This window comes from Patagioenas fasciata, chromosome 27 (assembly GCF_037038585.1).
Source record: "Patagioenas fasciata isolate bPatFas1 chromosome 27, bPatFas1.hap1, whole genome shotgun sequence".
In the NCBI taxonomy this organism is placed as follows: domain Eukaryota; kingdom Metazoa; phylum Chordata; class Aves; order Columbiformes; family Columbidae; genus Patagioenas; species Patagioenas fasciata.
The window spans coordinates 5,607,138-5,628,500 of NC_092546.1; the positions used below are offsets into that span (position 1 = coordinate 5,607,138).

Here is a 21,363-nt window from a genome sequence, read left to right on the forward strand (position 1 = left end):
GTCCTGCGCGGCCGTGTGCCAGGCCCGGCCCCGCTGTCCCGCAGGGCACCGTGCCATGCCCGGCCTGCAGCTGCATCCCAACAGGGCTTCACCAGACAGCCCCGTCTCCCCAAACCTGTCCCTTCCCCTTGTCTTGGGTTAAAACCAAGAGACAGTAGGTACAAGAAGCTCAACCATACACCAACTCTTGTTTAAAGCAAAGGGAAAATGAATCCAAGCTATCCTGCTCCTGTTGGGGAACCCCACGTCTGATTCTCCCCCAGCACCCTGTTCAGCTTTGGTGCTGCTCCTCACCCAACAGCACCAGGCTGCACCACAGGACTTGGCCCTCAGGGTTTCTTCATCAGCTCTTCTTGCTGGCTCTGCCACAAAGGAGCCTGGACCCTGCACGGGAGGATGGCAGGGAGGGGGTTAGAGAAGCACAGGGTGCTTGGCACACAGCAGAAAGCAGAGCCGGGCAGCCTTTCCTCCTATGAATGCTCACACAGGGTTAGGAGCCTCAGAACACAATGACCCTTGCTATCTGCTGGCAAACAGCACGGGGCTGGAGGAGGCACCGAGACACTGCCACCACCTTTCTTTTTCTGTCTCAAAAAGGCTCCAGAAAGAGCTATCCACCCTTGCACTTTTTTTATATTTTATAGAATCAACATTTCTACAGAGAGTATCACATTAGAAAACATCCATTCAAGTACAACATCATTAGCAGCGCAGGAGGAAGGTTCAGCACCCAGAGCAGAGCTGGTAACATCACAGCCAGGCAGATGCCTTGAGCGGAGATTCCAGAACATTTCTGGATGTTTCAGGTCTCCCTTTCTGCCCCCAAGTCCACAGCTGTCTTCAGTCCACCAGGCGCACAGCCTCTTCATCGCTATCACAACACTCCTGGATCCAGGGAAGCGTCACCCTGCTAAGATACAACCAAAACCTGGGCTCCCCAGGGCTGGTTTCCTGCTCCATGATACCATCACCGCTTTGTAACTCGCTACCAGTCCCTGACTTGCTCACCTCACTGAAAGAGAACATGAACCTTCCTCCTATATGCAAAGGGCAACATCAAAGTTATGTTGCTTTGGGCCACACTATTCAAAATCCTTACTTTGCTTTTGTTTAAAATGTTATGTTGGCTGAAAATCCAAAACAAAGCAGCAGCGCAGAATATGGTCAGCAGTAAAAGAACAGTTAGTAGAACAGTACAACAGGACAGAACACATTCACAAATGATGGGGTTCCTCCTCATCCATCCCGTTACCAGATCGGGCTGCTTGCGGAGAGCAGAGGAACAAATCAGAACCAGCTGCCGCAGTACGTACCAAACTCTACCAAAAAAGAGCCACTTTTGCTCTTGCTGTACAGAACAGAGCACACAGGAATGGCCCCGTTCTGTACACAAGGAATAGACATAACAATGGAGGGAGCAGATCATCTTCAGGCATTAGATGATTTGGTGAATAATTACTACACAGAGTTGACTTGCAGCCTGTGAATGCATAAAGCCATTTCAGCTGTAGCTCCCAAAAAAAGTTCACCGCAGCCTCACAAGCCAGGCATTTGCTTCAGATATTCCAGTTGGATGGAACTGCAAATTAATCCATGCCACTTTGTTTCCCCCCTTAAGACTTGACGTGCACGGATGTCTTGAAGCTCTGCAGCTCAGTGGTGGCTGATTCACTGAGCCAGGCTGCCCTTCTGGCCTGTCCACAGCTCGCGGAGCTCCACTTTGCAGCCCAGATCCCTCAGAGCAGCTTTGGCCACGTCATCGCAGTCCTTGTGCGTCGCACGAGCTTCTGTTATCAGGTTCTCAGCTCCCATCTCTAAGATGGGCTGAGAAAAGTCCCGGCTCCGGGAGACCAGGTTGCGGATCAGCATGCAAGCCTGTTTCTGAGGAGAGAGGCAAATGAGAGGTTTTAGCGCCTTTTGTAGGGAAATCCCACCCGTGGAGGATGCTGGCACGCACAACCCAGACCTGGCTCCAACTGAAGAACCCTTCCTGCACAACCAATGTACAGTAGACAGCAACAAAGAATAAATCCATGGACAAAAGCATGGCTGCTATTTTCCATGAAGGTTTATACAACTAAACCTCCTGCTTCTGTCAGAACACCAGCACATCTCAAACACCTGCCAAGCAATACCAAGTACTTCTTTAAATGATGCCAGGACACCCCCCTTTTCCACCTTCCCTGGCACTTAGCTTACAATATTCTTTCAGAAAATACTTTCTACAGTATTTTAGTACTCTAGAGAACACAAAAGCGGACACAGGCCCTACTGAGACTCGCGTGAGAAACTAGAGGGCAACTTCTTGCCATGCAGGTGTTTTATTTGACTCTGGAGAACAGATGGCAATCTATATGTCTCCTATAAGACAGATAACATCGTAACACAGGCAGAGTCTGAAAGAGCCTGTCCTCGTCCTGCAAGAGAAGCATGAGATTCCACACTTGCTTGAACCTGAATTCAGGTGGGTTTGAAATCCATGCTAAATTTTGTTCTGATCACACCAGGGTGACAGACACAGGGAGTCCTGCATTTAGACGCCACATTCCCAACACGCTCAGAACCTTTTGGTATTTGTCAAGCACAGGACAAAATCCCAATGAAGCTGTGAACTCAGCCAGCACCAATCCCGAATAAATAAGCTAGTGCTCCGAGGCAAATACCTGTACAGCCACTTCTCGTGGGTGTGCTTTCATGGCCTGAAGAGCTGCCAACGCCCCTCCGCCTTCCATGATGACGTTACAGTTCTCGGGTTTGCGCAAAGCCAACATGCACAAGGCTGCACAGCCTTGCTCGCAGATCTGCAAGGCAAAGGAGAGGAGACCCTCATTGCCTGAAAATGTTGATTTAAGGGGAGAAAAAGAAAAGTATTTGGAGTTTGCTGCTTTTTTAGGCAATTTTTAACTTTTTTTTTTTTTTCCTAAGTATCTTCCGCTGAAACATCCTGCTTCTCTGGCATGTAAACCAAATTTTACACCCCAGAGCTGTAAAACATTGTATCTGGTATTCATCTGATTCAGGAACAAGAAAAAACCCTAATAAAGTGGACATACCTTTACATTTACGCAAATACTTGCCAAAGCATGTGCTTATCCATGCTACAACACTGCAGTTAAAGGTTTAATACACTGCTCAGCTGCAACCATTTAACAACCATATGTAGAATGTATCTGCTCTTAGCACAAGCTGTTCATTATCACAAGTCCCCCACACCAGCCAAGATAACACAGCTGTGTTACACAACCCGAACCTGCTCTGGGTTCCCAGCCCTTCTGGGACTTCATCACCCACTCCAGCACGTACCTGAGGGTTGGCAAGGTGATGGCTTATGGCCAGCACAATGAGGTCCGTTGTCCCAGCATTAACGATGGCATCTTTCACGTCGTCGTTACCCGCAACTGCTCGGATGGCACTGAGCACCTGCTTTACCACGTCCTCCATTCATCAAAAAAACAAACAAAAACTTAGAAAGCTGCAGAAAGTTTTACAGATTTTTGAAAGCCAACCAGAGCATCCCATTCAAACAGTTGTCATTCCCAGTTATGAACGGCAATATTATTCTCAGTCACTGACATCCCAGCCACAATTTTGTTCTACACAGAGTAATAATGAACCTTGTTAGTGGCAGAGGTTTTCAAAGAAGCTTAAAGAATCAAACATCAGCCCTCTGGGACTCCAGCATCTAAATCCTCCTGAACATCTTGTAGCTAGAATGGTGAAAAACCAGCAGCTCAGCTTTGCTGGAAGCAAGTAGAGTTCTGCTCTTGGAGTGTGGATGACAGAACTACACACAAGGGGCTCAGAATTCCTGCATTCTTACCCAGCAGAGCACAGGTAACCTAGTTCTGTATATAAAGCTGTAAATAGGGATCAGTGGTTGGGTTTCAACACTAATTGCACCTAAAATAATGCACGGTCTAAGGCCCGTTCACAGAAGGACTTTAAACTGAGGAGCACACCCTGCTCCATTACCTCAACTCCAAAGTACATTTTATATCGCTCACCGGATGGTCAATGGAGTCAGCCAGGAGAGACACCATAAAATTTAAGCCGCCAAGGTCCACAATCTCTTGACAGAATTCGTTCCGGACAGAGAGGCGAGAAAGGGTGGCACACAGTTCACTGAGAACGCTGGAGTTATCTGTGAATGCTGCGGAGAGGTGACAAATGGAGTAACTACAAGGAAGGAGGGGTGAGCAGAATTAAGGTGTTTTACTTCGCTTCATTTTAAAAAAAAAGAAAAAGGAAACAGCGAATTTCACTTTAGGTATTAAAACACATCAGCACACAGATGACATCCTGTTCACTCTGTATCTAGACAGAGACAGAACACCTTTTCTAGGCAAGAATGCAGCACCTCAGCAAGGATAACGCACCCGTAAAGCTGCTCTGGGCTGTTAAATACTTCCTAGACAGACTGACAAGCAGTTCTGATAATGGTCACCTCGGTGCTGCTGCTGGTCTCTGGAGCAGCCATGTGATTTTTCTCTCTTGGGGCACATTTCATCAAAAGAATTAAACATTTTAGTGGCAAATTTCTGAATAATCTCTAAGGAGTTTCAAGTTACAACAAAGCAGAGCTTTCAGGTAAGAAAGCGTGGATGATTCAAGATTAGGATGAACAGCCACAGGGTTAATTTTACCTTTTGCAGCTTCGATGAGGACTCTCAACCCATCATTTTCTAACACAATCATTTTGGCGTGATCGTGAGCGTGACCAAAGGGCACGCGGATGTCGTCGTCAAATGTCATGACCCTGAGCGTCGAGGAGGCCGTTCGGACGACGTCGGCGCTGTCTCCGTGCTGGACTATGGCTCCGGTCAGCAGCGGCAGAACCCCACCTTTGACAAAGTCCTGGCGGTTCTGCTCGTGTTTCAGGCAGGCGTGCCGAATGCACCGGATCCCGGCCAGCGTCATCTCCGCATCCTCTCTGTATTCTTTCAGAGTTTGGAGCAGTAGGTCCTGGCCAGCAGAGTCAAGCAGGTCTGGCTGCCCATCCAAGACGGCAGATAAAGTAGAAAAGGCTTTCAGCATTAAATTTCTGTCTCCTGAGGCCAGCTGGCAGGCAGAGAATACCACAGAATAGGCACCGTTCTGCCCAGCCAGGTAGCGGAAAGCCAGCTGTTCTTTGCACTGATCGGTGAAGACCACGAGCTGCTCGGCCATCTCAGCAAGATCAGAGTCAGCAACGGCTCTCCCAAGGGAATCTAAAGTCTAAAGAAGAGAATAAGAGTCATTTCTCAATCTGAACTGCGAAGGAACAAGGACAGTTCTTCACAGGCAGTCAAATTTGTTTATTTATAATAATAGTCTTCTTTTAAATTTAAAATTAGTTTGAAACAGCTAAGAAACAAATGTATCAAAGAATGCATAGAACCCCTGGAGGAATGGGGGCTCCTCTGTACGTCTGCCACCACTGTTTGTTTTGTCAAAGAGCTCACAAAGAAATGGGACAGAGGCAGATGTTGAAGATAAATCTCAGTCTACTAGTTAACCCTGATCCTTAGAAGACAATGAATATTTGTGCTCCTACCAGCAAAATTTGGTGCTTTTGACCATTTTCAGAGGCAGGCTGCCGCACAGCTTTCACAATGTTGCTTAAGTCAACACCTAAAAGGACAAACAGAAACAAGATTAATATTAGTTACAGCAGCTTGGCTAAGATCTGTCAAGTTAACCACACTGAACAATGATAAACTTATTGTAAAGCATGGATCAAAGGCTGACAAAGTTCTGGCTAACTATAACGGTCAAATATGTCCTGGAACAAAGCACTGATTCCAGCTAAACGTCTAAACTGGGGAAGAAAAAAGAAATAAAAAAAGAGTTACATTTCCTTCACCAAACTGCACCCTGCAGTTTGACCTAAAGCAGTTTTTCAGTCATAATTACTCAATGAAACTAGGTTAGCATTAATAGTGTCTATGTTCCACTTCACAAAGGCGTCTTTTCAATACCAGATGCTCAATCTTTGCATGCAGGTTCTCTTAAATTTTAAGATATGTAAAACCTCAGCCTGTAATAACCCAAACTGCAAAAATAAATGGACTTATAATACCTTGGGACTCAAACTGCTGCACAGCTTCTCTCACAGCCTCTTCTGGATCCATTTCAAATTCTGTAATATTTTCTTGCACTGCATCATCAAATGTTTCCTGTGCAATCTGTTTCGATCCCATTTTCCTCAAACGGGATAAACTACCTCCTTGTCCTGTCATTAACACAGTTCACAATTAGTTTTTCGTGCAAAACCTTCTAAAGTTAATCAGAAATAAAGGGCGTGGTTTGTTCTTTCTAAAAACAAAAGCACAGAACCCAAAATCAAAAATATATGGTAAAAGGGATGTTTGGTTATGGGTTATTTTGGTTTCTCTGGGCTTTTTTTAACGGTTAGAAATAGAGGAATTAAAAGAAAAAGGGAAGAACTCAGAGGCCAGGGATTTGGATGGGGAACACGCTGCTGATGATGGGTGTTACGTTGACAGGGCACAGCGGGCAGCCTGCCCGGGCACACAGAGCCCCGAAACCCCTCACACTCGAGGCCCATCGCAGGCGGAGCCCCTCGGCCCGCAGCAGGGCCCGCTTTACCGCGCACCCCCTCAGCAGGCCCAGCGCATCCCGCCCCTCAGTCCCTTAGCGAGGCCTCCACCGGACAGGACCCAGGAACGGGGCGCAGGTACCGGGGGAGCTCCCAGGCGCACAAGGAGCCCCGGTTCTCCTCACCACCGCCCACCTCCGTCCCTCGTCGCTCCGTGACGGGCTCCTCCCGCCTGACAAAGAGCAGCGGGCTGACAGCACCGGCTCTGCGGGGCCGCCGTGCGCAGCTGGCTCCGCCCACCGCCGGCTCAGCCCCTCAGTGCGCATGCACCAAGGCAAAAAGTCACGCCGATGCCCCTCAGGCGGCGCGGAAAAGAGCCCGGTGCGTCCAAGTGCGCCTGCGCCCACCCGTAACGTGCTCCCTCGCCACACACATGCGGTCAGTCGCCGTTTGCGCATGCGCTGTATGCGGGAACTCGCTGAGGCGGGCCTGCACGGCAGCGGGTGTCCCAGGGCCCCGCTGGCGGAGCGGGAGGCTGCGGGTCGCCCACGCTCACTCCCCTTCTGCTTACCGCGCCGTGCGGCTCGAAACGGCGCCCTCTCCGTCGGTACCGGCCCGAAACCACCCGCCTTGAGGGGATGAGGAGGCGGTGCCTGCGGCGCGGCGGGGTCCGCAGTGCGCAGGCGCAGGAGCGGGGAGGGGGGAGCGAGCGGCGTTCCGCGGGGGCTGCTGGGAGATTCGTGTGTGGCGGGGAGGCGGCGGGACCGCGCGGGGGCGGGGAGGGCAGGGCCGGCTCCCGGCGGGGCGGGCCGGGGGCGGCTCCTTCTCCTGCGGGTGTCTGCGCGTGTGGCAGCGGGCGGACAGGCTGCCGGGGGAGTCACCCGGTGAGGGGTGGGCAGGCGGGAGGCGGCAGCGGCTCCCTCGTCACGCTGCCATTCACCTCAGGCCTGTGAGGGGAGCTGGGGGAGGGAGCTCCGCACCCCGCTGAGGAGAATCCGCCCGGGCCCAGCTCAGCGGGGGGGGCCGGGTCAGCGGGGAGGTACCGGCGGCGTTAGCGGTTCGGCGGCGGGAGGAGCTGCCCCGGTCAGGGCCGGCTTTGTGCTGTTTTGCTCCAGGATAAAAATGGCCTCTCGGCGGATCACACGGGAGACGTTTGATGCTGTGGTGCAGGACAAAGTTAAAAGGTATCGCATGGACCGGGGTGATGCTCTGGAGAACACAATCCATCATTTCAAAGGTAATGAGAGCGGTGTTGTGGATTATAAGAGCTGTTCTGGTAACAGCTTCGTTCGATTTCTTGCCTTCCGTTTATACATATTTGCCTAAAACCTGGACTTGTGCTGGTGTTTTTCCACTTCCATTTTTAAGAGGCTAATAGCTTGGTATGATTGCCACTGTTTCAATGTGGGAGGCAAATTCCAGGCAAAAAAAGCGAATTTCAAACAAAGGAATTCTGTTTAGGCTGCATCAGAGAGTGGGTCCAGTTTCAGGGAGGACTCCAGAGACATCACTGCAGGATGGAATTCTGTTGATGACTGATAAGTTAAATAAATGTAGGAGTGCACTTGATATCTCTGGGTCTTTGTATTTCGTGTTATTTTTAGAGAAAACGCTAAAAGCGGGACATTAATCTAGTGAAAGTATACAAAACATGACCTGCAAGTGCTTTTATCTTCTGATTTTGGTGCTTAAAATGTGCAGAAAAATAACTTGTATTTTATTCATACGAAATTGAGAGTTTTAAAATGAGATCTGTTTCCTTAAAGTTGTATAAGCTTCAGTGAAATAATTTATTTTCAATACTTAATTTGTTCAAGTATTCTTTACCTTTTGAGTTTGCTGGAATTAAGGAATAGGAATTCTTGGATGCTTTGCAGGTAATTCTAGTATTTCTGACTTTAATGTTATCTGAGATAATTGTGTATGAGTTCATAGAAAATATGGGCTTCTGTTCAGCTGTGGAATTCCAGTGCACTGTTTTTCAGAAGTTTTGGTATGTGGGCTCAGTTACTAAGTGTGTAAATGTGTTTATTATTTCTTTTTCTGAGTACTACTTGCAGTGTATTGGTGTATTTATGTTTTTATCATTCCAGCTCATTCAAGGCCTCTCCCAAGACCAAGATTCGAAGACAGTTTTCATGACGATGGAAGATACGCTCATGACAATGCCCAGCACCATCCACACGATGACTGGAATGAAGACCCTCGAGATGACTATCCAGGACCTTCTTATCGCTCCGCTAGTCCTCTCATCAGGAAAGAGAACTATTACCATGAACAGTACGGCCGTCCGGCATCTCGGGACCGGGACTTTGGCCACTTGGCATCTCGGGACCGGCAATTTGGGCGTCCGGCTTCACACGACCGGGAGTACGGGCACCCAGCATCTCACGATCGGGAATACGGGCGCCCGACATCCCATGACCGGGAGTACGGGGGCCTGGTTTCGCATGACCAAGACTACGGCCCTCCTGACTCTTGGGAATCCACTGGACCACATGAAACTGATTTTAGTTCTTCAGATATTTTAGGTGATTTTAGATCACCAGGACTCATGGAAGATGAATATGGCAACATGGAGAATCAGGAGTATGATGTGGACTTTGGAATTCAATCCGACAGTGAGTTCCGACCCCCGCTACGGAGGGGCAACATCGGCAGGGGAAGAGTTCTGCGAGGAAAGCGCCTTACGAGGGGCACTGTTAAAACTAAAGTCTTCAAAGGAGATATCAAACCTCCCCTGAAGAAATGGAACACTAAAAAACTGCCACCAGGCTCTGATCAGCAACCAACTCTGCAACCTGATCAAACGCCTGAAGCCGCTGAACAACCCAACCAGAGGCCGGTGCCCGTCCCACGCCCTAATCAAAAATTGCCTCCACGACCTAATCAGAGGCCGACTTTAACAACCCAGAGACCTATTCTCAGGCTCCCAAAGCCTGCACATGTTTTCAGAAATCTCAGTTTTGACCTTGTGGACAAATCAGACATTTTTTCAACATTTGGAATAGAAATTATCAAATGGGCTGGGTTTCATGCAATAAAAAATGATGCAGAATTTTCCCGGCTCTTTGGAGCTCTCTTCGAGCTGGAGACAGAAACCTGTGCAAAAATGCTCGCTTCATTCAAATGCTCCTTAAAGCCAGAACACAGAGATTATTGTTTCTTTACTATCAAGAGCTTACAACATGCTGCTCTGAAAACTCCCAAAGTGGACAATGAGTTTTTAAATATGCTATTGGACAAAGGTGCTGTGAAAACAAAGAACTGCTTCTTTGAAATAATCAAACCTTTTGATAAATACATAATGAGGCTTCAAGACCGCCTCCTAAAAGGTGTTACACCGCTGCTTATGGCCTGCAATGCTTATGAATTGAGCATTAAGACAAGCGGTTTTGGTAATCCAAGAGAAATGGCAAGTGCTTTTGAGACCACAGTCTCTCTTTGCCGTAAGTCTTTAGCCCTTCTGGGTCAGACCTTCGCGCTAGCATCTGTTTTTAGGCAAGAGAAAATACTTGAAGCTGTAGGACTCCAGGAAATGGCTCCAGCGCCAACACTATTCCCAAACTTTGACGATTCAACGTTGTTTGGAAGAGAGTACATTGAAAACTTGAAGGCTTGGTTGGAGAAGAGTGGATATCCAATTCAGATGAAGAAGGCTGAACCAGAGTCCACAGCACAGCTTAAAAAACCCTCTCCTGACACAAAAGCTAAAAGTGAGTGAACTGTTGTAAGATACTTTACAGTATATAATTCCCTTATTTTGCACAAAATCCTTTTGGTGCTGTAAGTCATTTCCATTTAAAGGATGGCTTGACTTGCCCAGGATGGCTGAGGATAGGTTTTGTAAACCACAGTGAGTCTCATAATAAACTGCTCTAGAATCTCTCTTGCATTGAGAAGACAGTCAGAATGTTTCTGAGGTTTCCTTAATTTGTTCTAGTATTAAGTGCAGCCTTTTTTGTGTTAACACGTTGAAAAATTGCATATGTCAGTGTGTCAAAGAATAACTAAGATGACAATATTGATACTCCAGTGATGAGAATAATACAATAGCTGCATTTTATTTCTCCCCATAGCCCCCCAGCGAGCTGATCGGAAAGTCGTGGAGATAATCGAACAGCTGGTGAACAGCATTGTTTCAGGCACTTTGTCTGCCAAAGAGAGAAATGCTCAGAAGAACTGTCCTGAATATTGGTAGGTGTGTTTGAACAATATGTCATAAGAGTACTCTCTGCTGAAGATATTTGGAATACATGTAATTGAACTCAGTATTTCATTCAATGGGTATAAGATCAAAGCCTACCATATATTTAATCAGACTTTAGGAAGATGTTTCCTCAGCTAATTACACTTCTTGATATCCCTGGAAGTTGTCCTGTTGCTTCTGTTTTGTCTAGTAGATCACGTTCCTTTTGATCTGTCAATAATGGCATAATAATGGCATACCTCCTCATGTATGAATTGCAGCATGGGTGATTAATTACTTATAAATTATTTACGTCAAAACCCTCCATCATTTATTTGCTTGGCATCCTTCACTTACTGCTTTAGAAGTGGAGTTGGCTGTTACTCTGAGAAGAACTGATGCAGGCTAACGTTAACGGAAGAACTGATGTATAACCCTGGAAGAAAGGATCAACTTGCTACTGAGTTTTTGGTCTGAGAATTTGAGATTAGCTGTGCTTTTAGCTTGGGCTTTCCTTGTGTTTCTGATTTTCTTTAGGTTCTTGTCTGATGAAGATAGTCTAGAATACAAGTATTACAGACTGAAGTTGTCGGAGGTGCAGAGGCGGACATCGGCTGGAAAGGAAGCGGGTGGCGAGGGCAGAACACTGGAAGAATCTGCAACAGAATCAGTCAGAGCCATGTTATATGCCAGGAAAGTCGCAAGTATTAAGAGGAAGCTATTTAAAAGGAAAAGGCTTGGAATTGTCGCCCAACACGGTGTGCGAGGAAGGAAGGTGAGGAGAGCAACCACAGGGACGCAGACTGTGCTTTCGGCAGGTACGGTGCTGAAGCACCAAGACAAACATCTTCAGGGTTCCGTCCAGTCAAAAACTTCTGTGTCAGAAACCAGCCCGTCTGAGAATTCTCCCCTCGACACCACCTCATCCTCACAATGTGCCGCCACTTCAGAGCTCGCTCTGCCAACAGAAGAAAGGGCAGATGTGGAGGAAGTATTAGCACCACCTGAACTTTTCCCACCATTGTCCTCTCAGTTTCCTGACGGTAAGTGAAGATTCAAGATAAGATTTTAAAATGGTAAATTGTAGGAGAAAAGAATCACATAGGTTGTTCTGCTGGAAATTCTAAAAATAATTTATTTTGCTCAAGTAGATAGTTCTCAACTATTAACCCTCCAGTGGTGCAGATTTTGTGGGAAGCTGTAGATAACGAGCGTTCTGTTTCTTGCAGTGGATGCTAAAACAATGGAAACTGCTGAGAAACTTGCCAAGTTTGTCGCTCAGGTAGGACCAGAAATTGAGCAGTTCAGCATAGACAACAGTGCAGATAACCCGGACCTTTGGTGAGTCCCACATTTATCTGTGTAAATGCACTGATAAGAAAAATCAAAATGCATCTAAACAATTACTAAGGAGCTATTTCCTTTTATTGTTTGTTGAGATGTATGCTTTTATTCAATATGTTTAGGAACAGAGGATTTTGAGCAACACTCCCTGTTGTCCTGCTCAGCACCTCCATTAATGGTGAATATCTGCATTACCTAAGAAAGAAAAACACCTCTCCCAAACACGTACATGCACTGATTTGTTATTTTTGCTTTTCTATCCTAAGTAATCAGCTTGCATCTTGAAACAGGGTTCTGCCAAAGTATTTTCACTCTTGGGGTTTTGCTTTTGTCGTGGTTTGGTTTGGTTTTTTAAGCGAGGCTTTGATTAAACTGGCCTAAGTGCTCTAGTGTAAATCAGCACAGGTTTTTCTCTTCTACTCATACTGTGCCAATAAAAATGGAGCCCTATAATCTCTTCTGTCTCTGAGCCAATACTCTTATTTCCATATAGACCACGTGACTGAAATTTGGAAGCCTGAATTCTCTTCTGGGGTCTGCTCTTTGCCTTCTGGGTCATCCAAAGCTGGTGTCTTTCTTAGTTTCTCCATCTATATCATTAAGATAACTGTACTGAAGTCTTTACAACACAGTTTTGGAAGTGCTGATAAAAAGCAGTCTGTAAGAACTGAGGAGAACGGTCGTTCTTCTTGGTACGTGGTGTTGGGGAATTCTACATTTCTACAAAACCACCTGGCATGAGAATTCAAAAAAATAATAAGAGATTTATTTCTGATGTCTTACTTCATGCTGGCTAAAGCAAATCTCTTTCTGATATTGTTTTCACTAATTTTTGCTCAGGTTTTTACAGGATCGAAACAGTTCTGCTTTCAAATTTTACCGAATGAAAGTCTATGAGTTATGTCCATCTATTAACTTCAGTGCTGTGTCAGAAGGAACTGATGCTGGGGACAGTGCTAAACCTGAAGAGAGAAATGTGGATATTTCAGAAGAGGAAGAGGATGAAGAAGAAGAGGAAGAAGATAATGAGGAGGAAGCTGAGTTTGAGGAGGATATCTCCCAGCCTTTGGAAGAAATGGAGCAAGCAGAGGAGGAGGAAGAGGATGACACATCAGCAGGTAGAAGTGTGGAAAACCTAGCGGAAGAGATGTGTTCCAAAACAGGAGAGGAGATTTCGACAGGTGAAATGCAGCTAGCCACCTCATCTGACAGTGCTGTACCCAATCTGTCGACACAGGCATCCGCTCCTGCTCCTGGTACCCTATTTCCTCGCAAACGCATCAGCAGCAAGTCTCTGAAAGTTGGTATGATTCCTGCATCTAAAAGGATTTGCCTCATAGAAGAACCAAAAGGTGAGTGTTACTTAAAGGAGATTGTGGAGGTATCAGTACAGATTGTCAATGGCTAAAAGAATTACATTTATTTAATATAAAAATGAATGCATTGTTTAACAAATGTCTTTACGTAATGATTTCTGTTGGTGAAGGCTCTCATTTGTGATATGAAAATGACGTATGATAAGCTCATGTAAGCCCAGTTTGAGTTTTCTGTCAGAGTATTACAGATGCTCAGGGAAAGGAAAGATCGACAGTCCTTATAATATAATATCCATCAGTGTATTGCTGGCAAGATGTGTCCAAAACTAAATGCATACATGTACTAATTACCAGTTTTGTGGTGGAGGAGGAAAAAAACCCTGTGTGTGTTGGTTGGTTGATTTTGGGTTTTGTTTTGTTTTTTAATTCAGATCTTTCTTAAGGGTTCTGATTTTAGGCCAAAACATTGAGTTAGTCCCACTTGAGATGTACTTTTGGAGTTCTGTATTAAAATTGTTTCTCTTTACAGCTGAATTTTGTCATTGATTTGATTTGCAGTGCATGAACCTGTCCGAATTGCTTATGATAGGCCTCGTGGTTGCCCAGTTACAAAGAAGAAGAAGGTAAAGAACACAGAATCCCAGAATGTCAGGGGTTGGAAGGGGCCTGGGAAGCTCATCCAGTGCAATCCCCCCATGGAGCAGGAACACCCAGCTGAGGTTCCACAGGAAGGTGTCCAGGCGGGTTTGAATGTCTGCAGAGAAGGAGACTCCACAACCTCCCTGGGCAGCCTGGGCCAGGCTCTGACACCCTCACCGGGAACAAGTTTCTTCTCAAATTTAAGTGGAACCTCCTGTTTTCCAGTTTGAACCCATTACCACTTGTCTTATCGTTAGTTGTCACTGAGAAGAGCCTGGCTCCGTCCTTGTGACCTGTCTTCATGGGGAAAAAGGATCTTTGCTCGTTGAAAGAGCTCCAAACTATATTTGAAGGGGCAAAGGGATAAAACCAGACTCAACAGAGATAAGCCTGGGGGGAACACGCCAATTTATTGCGGGAGTGAGGGATTTTTGGTACATGATCTCCCTGTATAACAAAAGAACCTTTGTTTCTCTGGGTTTTTTTTCTCCTTTGTAGAAACCAAAAGATTTGGAATTTTCACACAAGAAACTGACAAACAGGAACGTGGGGTTCCAGATGCTTCAGAAGATGGGCTGGCAAGAAGGACACGGCCTTGGGACACGGGGAAAAGGAATCCGAGAGCCTGTAAAAGTGTATGTAATGGGAACACGATACAGAAATCTGACAGCTCTGGCAAAGGCTGGGATTCTAATAGTAACTCGATTTCTCTAACACACCTAGATGTGGCCAGATCAGTGTTTTGTTCCCTTCTTGACATTGGCCTCTGGCCTCAGCACAGTTGAGCGTGGAGACTTCATGTGTTTTTCTGGCCCGTTTGGGCGAAGTCTGGTCTTGGCCGTTCCTTGCCGTCCAGTTTGACGTGACTGGAGGCTGCGGCCTGAATGCTGCAGTGTGCGGACACTTCCTAAAGATTATGTGGGTGCCCCTGTTCTTCAGGAGGTGTTTTTTATTACTTAGTGTATTTAGATCCTTTAACACATAGTAGTATCCTGGGAATCTTCTCACTAGCACACCAGGTACATAATACATACATAGACTTTAGGAATATCCTATACAATACTCCTAGGCTTAGGCAGCAGATTTATTTTCACTCTAATTATGTGATTCATTCCACTGCATGCTGAATGAGGTAAGTACATCTGCCAGAAGGTAAGTCTGCTTTTTCTTTTAAAATACACTTTTGGATCTGAATCTTCATTTTGTCTTTTAAAGTTGCTGTATCCAGGGTCCACTGCTGCCAGCGTAGAGAATGGGTAACACCTCCTTCAGCTCCCTGACTGAATAAGGAGACAGAAATCCTTCTCCTTCACCTCCCTGGCTGAATAATGAGCCAGAAACTCTTTAGTTCTCTCTAAACCCACATGACAAGCTTTCTAGTCCACACACATAGTCTGTGGTTTAACACTCTTCTTTCTCCGGGGATTTCTGTTGTCTCTTCATGCCTTGGATGGCACTGGTCATTTTAGTTGGTGGATACTTGTGGTGGTTTGTTTTCTTTTTGCCTTAGTGGTCCAGTGGCCATCACTTTATTTTCTATATTTCATTCTTCAGCAGCAAACGAACAGCAAGAGAGCAGTTTATTTCACCTGTAGCTCTCTTGTGTTCACCCGTGTTAGAGCCTTGCTTGTAGCTGGGCTTGCATCAGTAGGGCATCACTCTAGAGTTGTTTCTAGTTGACCTGGTGTGCCAGGTACCAAGGCTCCGCTCCCCTTCTCCCCCAACTCTCCACTTGAATTGTGTCTGTGTTGGAAGCTGTTGTTTAGATCTCTTCTGCACGTTGTGAAATGTAACGGGAACGGAGTGTTCTAACTCTTCATTTTGCTCCCTAGGGGTGCTACCTCTGCAGGGGAGGGCTTGGGTGTTGCAGGGGAAGAAAATAAAGAAGATGCATTTGATGTTTTCCGTCAAAGAATGATACAAATGTACAGGCAGAAAAGAGCAAGTAAATAGGTATGTGCAATGGACACGTCTGGTTTATGAATTCCTGCAAACATTAAAATACCAGGGTTTTTAAGTCTTCCTTTACCAAGCAAATATTGCTGTTTCCATGGGTATATCTGGCTTCTTAACATTGAATGAAAATCCAGAGCTCTGATGAACTGCTTTAACTGCTGAATTACCCCCGATGTTACTTCCTAGGTTTGACATAAGAAACTCGCTCGCTAGAAAGAGCACGGACATGCAGAGGCTGCTGTGTGCAAGACCCTCGGCAGAGTCTGCCAGTGTGAAGAACACTTGGTTCTATAGTAGTGGACTTGAACACTAAAGTATTATAACATTTTCCAAGATTAAAGTTAGTCTTGTATTTAATTGTGCAAGCTAACAACTTGAATGTCATCTTCTGAGGAAGAAACAACTGCTTTTGTTCTCGGAAGTGCCTGTTTACCTCTCTCTTTGGCCGAGTTTGCCCGTTTTGTGATGATAAATGGAATAAGCGACATGAAAAATCCGCCTGGCCTGGTTTGGCTCTGATCCTTGCTGAAGCCAACAATCTTCTCAAGTTCAGATCTTCTTGCAAGGCAGCTCAGATTTTGGTTTACTACATTTTTATCGATGGCTTCATCTGCTCTACTTCTGGAGCCTGCATAAAGCAGTTTCCTTTCTTCCATACAAGAAGTCTGCCTGCCTGCTTGTTTTGTATAGGAGTCTAGACTTTGAAGCATAGGATGAACAACTGAGTTCATCTGAGTGTGGTAACACTAAACTCTTCCTTGAAAACCTCAGCTGCTAAGGCTTTGCATTGTCATGAGCAAGTAGTGCATATTTGAAGTGTACTTTTTGTTTTTACACAAATTTGCAGCTCTTCTCCAACACATTCTTGCATAATTTCTTTCCCTCTCGAAGTTTAAGCCATGAGCAGGTGCAATTCACGTGTCTGCAGAAAATACCGAAGAAAACGCTTGGAAGTCAGATACTTGGAAGTCACCTGGAACTGGATCACCAGTGTTGTAAGACCATCAGTTTAGAGAGTCATTTCTGTTTTCTATTAAATATTTGCTTTGCAGAAGTTCTTGTATTGAAAAAAACGCCAAGAAATAAGACAACCAGCTGGTACTTCTAAGGGACCGTGCCAGAATTTACTGAAAGCGAAGAGCGGATTAATCAACAAAAAGCATTATGTAGCTGCTTGGCGAAGCAGTTCTGCAGACACGAAAGCTTTAGCAGTATTACCACAAATAATCATTCAAGGTCTGATCATTCATCTTCTTCCACCTTGCACATCAATAAGGGATCCGGGACTGGCTAACTGACCGTGACAGCATTCAATAGCATGCTTTTTAGTGTACTCATTCTCCATCATTACCTTTCTAAAACCAGTCCAAAGTCTCCCCTGGAATGTTAAACTGCCAGAATCTCCTTCTCTGAAGAGTTTTCTCTTGAGCTGGCGCATGTTTTGCTGAGCAGGAGTGAGCGCTGTCTTGCCGCTGTTTCCATCCTGCACCGCGCTTCTTGCAGAGCCGAGCGCTTGTGGTACCCGCTCATAACAGCCCACAAAAATGTGGCAGCATCTCAAGTTCCTCACTGACAAAAACGTAAGAAAATGTGCTCCTCAGTTACTCGCTTGCCTGTGCCTGCTGTTTCAAGAACAAAACGGTATTCTTTCTCCGTTAGAAACCCCGCTGGCTGAAAGGGAGTGTCTTCATTTTCATTCTGTAGCAACAAGCTTTTCCTTGCTGGTAACAACCAGTTTTAGATGATGAATGCAGGATTTTTTTTCTCCTTTACTGTACAAGTCTTTGAAACCATGAGAAACAAAATCATGTCGCAGTGTAATTTTCCAATCACTTGGGTTTAGGTGCCTTGAAGCACGTAATCACCAAATGAAACCATGATGGCAGGTACAGAAAAATACACTGGTAGTTCTGTTTTTCCATGAACATCACATGTGTCTTCACCTTGACATTATAAGAAACTGAAGCATAAAGGCTATAAATACAAGTAAGTTCACCTGCTTGTCAAATTTAAGGATGTTTGATAGCCCAGACATTTCTCACAGACTTTACTTGGAGATGGTTAAAATCCTTAAATGTTTGGCACCACAGGCCACTCAAAAGATCATCAGTTACAGTATTTGGCAGCGTGTGCTTCCCTGTGAAGTTCTATTTGGGTGTGTTCTTCGCTGCCCCTCCTCTCCTGTGCCTAATTTTCTATGGGTCACCGTCTGGTTTAGAATGACACTCTGCAACCAGTATTGTTGGCATCTGATTTATTCCTCCGGCCCGCTCAAACGGGTTTGGCTTTTCCTTTAGTGATGAAGCTGCCAGTGTTGCTGGTCACAATTTGTATTTCCCCGCCAACTTCCAGTTCACCTCCTTCCCCAATCTGGGAGAACTGTTGGCATCCAGATTGGAAATGGTGCCGTCCTTGCTGAGTGCAGTGCAGTGCAGTTCAGAGTGTGATGCTGTCTTGAGAATAACGGTGAGCGTTGAGGAAATCTGAGTCTGCCACCCTGGCCCACTCTCGTGTGCTCTGTCTTTCTTGTGCCAACCTTGAATTTTGGACAAGATACCAGCAGAGCAGCGCTGTGCTGGGATCCCGGCCCTGCTCTCGCGTGGGTTACCGTTTGCCACTTTTATCTCGTTTTACCAAGAGATGACCTTACACTCCTTTTGCAGAAGGAGTTTCCTTTTCGTTTTGACCTGCTTTTGCAGGCAGCTCTGATTTGAAAATTTGCAATACTTGTACATGTGAAACGTTTGTTGTGCGGATCCGTTGCCTTGGTTAAAGCTTACTAGCTTCTTTTCTGTTATTTTAGTTCCAGGCTCTCTTCCATGAAGACTGCAAGCTTCAGTGAACATTTTAACTAACTTCAGTGCTGTGTCTACTGTCTTTTTGGTTGGTTTTTTGCCATTATTCTTGCAGAGCAATTTGCTGGTTTCTGTTCTGTGCAAACTGGCAGTAGTGCTAAGCTAGTAACAATTAGACGCTTATGTTATTGGATAACTGACATTTCTTTTTAGTGTAAGTAAACATGTTAGCATTGTTAACCTTTTAATATCTGCAATAAATGTGGAACTGAACGATTTCTGGTTTAAATGTTTTGCTTGTGAATTTGGCCATTTGTAAGAGATATGCATCACTTTGGTATTAACGAGTGGAATCGAGATGTGTGCTATTAGTGTAAAGCAGGATTTTCTGGTGTACGAGGGAAGGAAGGAAGGTCCCTCTGTTTCTGTGCTGCTAAATGTTGAGGATACCCACGAAATAATTTCTTAGTTACTTTTTCATGTGGCTTCTAGTGCATTAAATCCATACAGAGCAGCATTTCTCTCCACGTGAACGCCAAAACCATCGTGCCCCATTCAGGACTCGAGAGTTTTACACTTTATTCCCATATCCAGGAATGAGTTGTCGCTCTGATTTTCTTAGTGTACTGACCTGAAAACAGCAAAACTTCCTCTTTATGCCTGTGTGTGGTTTACCTTTGCCTTTAAATTCAGATTCCTTTTTTAGACAGAATGTGAGGGGGGAAATTTAACCCTTGTGCAGTTGCTTTCAATCAGGAGGTAAAGCCAGAGTGCTCATTTGCAAAAGCCACCTTGTCCCTTTTGGGACAGCCAGGAAGGTCTTTGCAGAGCCAAGGCCAAGCCCTGGTTACACCTTTTTCCTCCTTTTACACGTAAGGACCTGGTTCTAGAAGAAAGGACATTTGCTCTCATTGGAGAGAAAGGAGATCCCCATTTTGGGTAAGAGAACCAGTCACTAATACTCTTTGGAGTCGTTTTGTTGGACTAATAGTGATGGTTTCCTTCTTTTTTCCTTCAAAGCTTTTCTTGGGTCTAATACAAACTACATTTTTCCTATTTATTTTTCCCTTTGTTTTCTTCTGAAGTCACTACAGCATCCTTAGTGTGAACGCGTAATCTGCGCTGAGATGGGATTGCTCCAAATCCATGTACGGTATTTTTTTCTATTGATATTCCATTCTGCTTTAAAGTTAATCCTGATGTATTGCGCCCAGAGAGAGTCTGGCCTCAGAAATCCAAACATTGTTCCTTTGGGTTGTGTTTTATCCTACAAGCAGGCACATTTTCTAATTAAAAATGAATTCCTGGAAGTCCTTTATCGTCCTTCACTCTGCATATCTCGTGACTGAGTGGCCAATCACAACCAGACTGTAGATCTGAGCAATAATAAACACCTTAGATGAGAAGATGCTCAAAGAACAATAGGGTGCTTCTGAAATACGGAGTTTTTGTGAACCTTGTTAAGTAGGTAACTTGCTGAATCGCAGCAAGTTGTGGAAAATGTTTGCGTTATCTGTGGGCAATAAAGTTACTGCTGTTCAATAAAGCGCCAGCACGCGGTGTGTTCTCTTCAGCTTTTTGTGCCTAATTGTCATTAGAAGGTTATTTCCTAGGCAAGACTTTTGCTTTGAAGGGGAAGTCATAATTCATTATCCCACCACTAGGTAATAAATTGATAGCAAAGCAGCAAATACAAAGCAATTAATTTTTAAAACAGCTGCCTGTTCAGCAGAAGTTCATTGCAGATTGATTCATGGGGTTAACAAAACTTCCATCTTTGAACAGTTTACAAGGCCGATTTCAGAAACCGGAGACTGCGTTGGATGGGAAATGGGAATTTTGAAAAACCATCTGAAAACAAGAGCTCGTTACGAGGTCACACAACGTGAACGTGAGGAGAGGATCCGTAAGCGCGGGCTTCATTCAATGCCTTGTTCCTTGCTGGGGTTGTGTCCCCGTGTCCGCAGGAGGACGGTTGGCCCAGGGAGTGGTGCAAAGTTCCTTTGGTGCGTTCACTGAGCACAGGAAAATCAGTTGACTGGGAGTTAAGTCCCCAAGAGGACGCAGATCGGTTTTCACCCATGTGCACATGGAATTTATGTGTTTCTGTAACTCAAAAGATGCTATAAATACTATGTCAAAATATAGATAGTAAAATATCATAGTAAAAATACATATGGATATATAAAAATACAAAAAGGTATATAAATACTAAATACAATAATCTGACACAGACAACACCAAATGCTTCTGCTGAGCAGCAGCTTCCGCACACCATGGTCACAGAGCAAGGCACCAAACGCCGGGCCACGCTCTACCTTGAGGTGACGAGCACGTTTTTGTCCCGATTCCCCTCATTTCTCAGACCAGTACCCGGCCCGGGTGCGGTCGGTGCCTCCGTTTCCCAGCGCCCCCCTCCTGCCTGTTTCCGGCGCTGCCCGGTCCTTCCCCCGGGAGGCTCCTGGCGGGGGGAGGCGGGGCCGGGGCTGCCCTGTCCCGCCGCTCCCGGTCTGTCCCGGGTCGATCCCGGTTTGTCCCCGGTTGATCCCGGTTTGTCCCCGGTTGATCCCGAGGCCACGTGTCCCG

General features: G+C 45.6%; 2 protein-coding genes across 7 annotated transcripts; one reads left to right on the forward strand and one right to left on the reverse strand.

The window, feature by feature from the left end:
• Nucleotides 1-615: 615 nt before the first annotated feature.
• On the reverse strand, nucleotides 616-7,233 carry ARMC6 (armadillo repeat containing 6). 3 transcript variants are annotated; one of them, XM_065858076.2, is made up of 8 exons: nucleotides 7,110-7,233; nucleotides 6,059-6,211; nucleotides 5,534-5,610; nucleotides 4,644-5,214; nucleotides 4,005-4,150; nucleotides 3,304-3,435; nucleotides 2,664-2,801; nucleotides 616-1,881 (listed from the first exon to the last, which is right to left on the reverse strand). In XM_065858076.2, exons 2-8 carry the CDS (start codon nucleotides 6,177-6,179, stop codon nucleotides 1,669-1,671), a joined length of 1,398 nt encoding a protein of 465 aa, XP_065714148.1. In that variant the 5' UTR covers nucleotides 6,180-6,211; nucleotides 7,110-7,233; the 3' UTR covers nucleotides 616-1,668. The 3 variants fall into 3 exon arrangements, with proteins under 3 accessions (XP_065714148.1, XP_065714150.1, XP_065714149.1); XM_065858078.2 differs by lacking the exon at nucleotides 7,110-7,233 and adding an exon at nucleotides 6,734-6,869; XM_065858077.2 differs by lacking the exon at nucleotides 7,110-7,233 and adding an exon at nucleotides 6,724-6,862.
• On the forward strand, nucleotides 6,872-20,323 carry SUGP2 (SURP and G-patch domain containing 2). Of its 4 annotated transcripts, none has more exons than XM_065858072.2 (11): nucleotides 6,873-6,976; nucleotides 7,654-7,775; nucleotides 8,632-10,254; nucleotides 10,618-10,735; nucleotides 11,265-11,770; nucleotides 11,957-12,068; nucleotides 12,912-13,423; nucleotides 13,946-14,010; nucleotides 14,525-14,661; nucleotides 15,859-15,979; nucleotides 16,169-20,323. In XM_065858072.2, the coding sequence occupies exons 1-10, from the start codon at nucleotides 6,972-6,974 to the stop codon at nucleotides 15,977-15,979; spliced, it is 3,321 nt and encodes a 1,106-aa protein (XP_065714144.1). In that variant the 5' UTR covers nucleotides 6,873-6,971; the 3' UTR covers nucleotides 16,169-20,323. The 4 variants fall into 4 exon arrangements, 3 of the variants coding, with proteins under 3 accessions (XP_065714144.1, XP_065714145.1, XP_065714143.1); XM_065858073.2 differs by having other exon boundaries at nucleotides 18,786-20,323; XR_010652974.1 differs by lacking the exons at nucleotides 15,859-15,979; nucleotides 16,169-20,323 and having other exon boundaries at nucleotides 6,872-6,976; nucleotides 12,912-13,189; nucleotides 13,309-13,423; nucleotides 14,525-14,597.
• The last annotated feature ends 1,040 nt before the right edge of the window (nucleotides 20,324-21,363 follow it).

Excerpts from the sequence above, each read along its gene's own strand:
- ARMC6 (XM_065858076.2), bottom strand. The coding sequence starts at position 6,179 with ATGGGATCGAAACAGATTGCACAGGAAACATTTGATGATGCAGTGCAA. Across the intron at positions 4,151-4,643 it reads CCTCATCGAAGCTGCAAAAG|CATTCACAGATAACTCCAGC; the intron begins GTAAAATTAACC and ends ACCTCTCCGCAG. Across the intron at positions 1,882-2,663 it reads CACGAGAAGTGGCTGTACAG|AAACAGGCTTGCATGCTGAT; the intron begins GTATTTGCCTCG and ends CTCTCTCCTCAG.
- SUGP2 (XM_065858071.2), top strand. Across the intron at positions 11,771-11,956 it reads GTCCTCTCAGTTTCCTGACG|TGGATGCTAAAACAATGGAA; the intron begins GTAAGTGAAGAT and ends TGTTTCTTGCAG. Across the intron at positions 13,424-13,945 it reads CCTCATAGAAGAACCAAAAG|TGCATGAACCTGTCCGAATT; the intron begins GTGAGTGTTACT and ends TTTGATTTGCAG.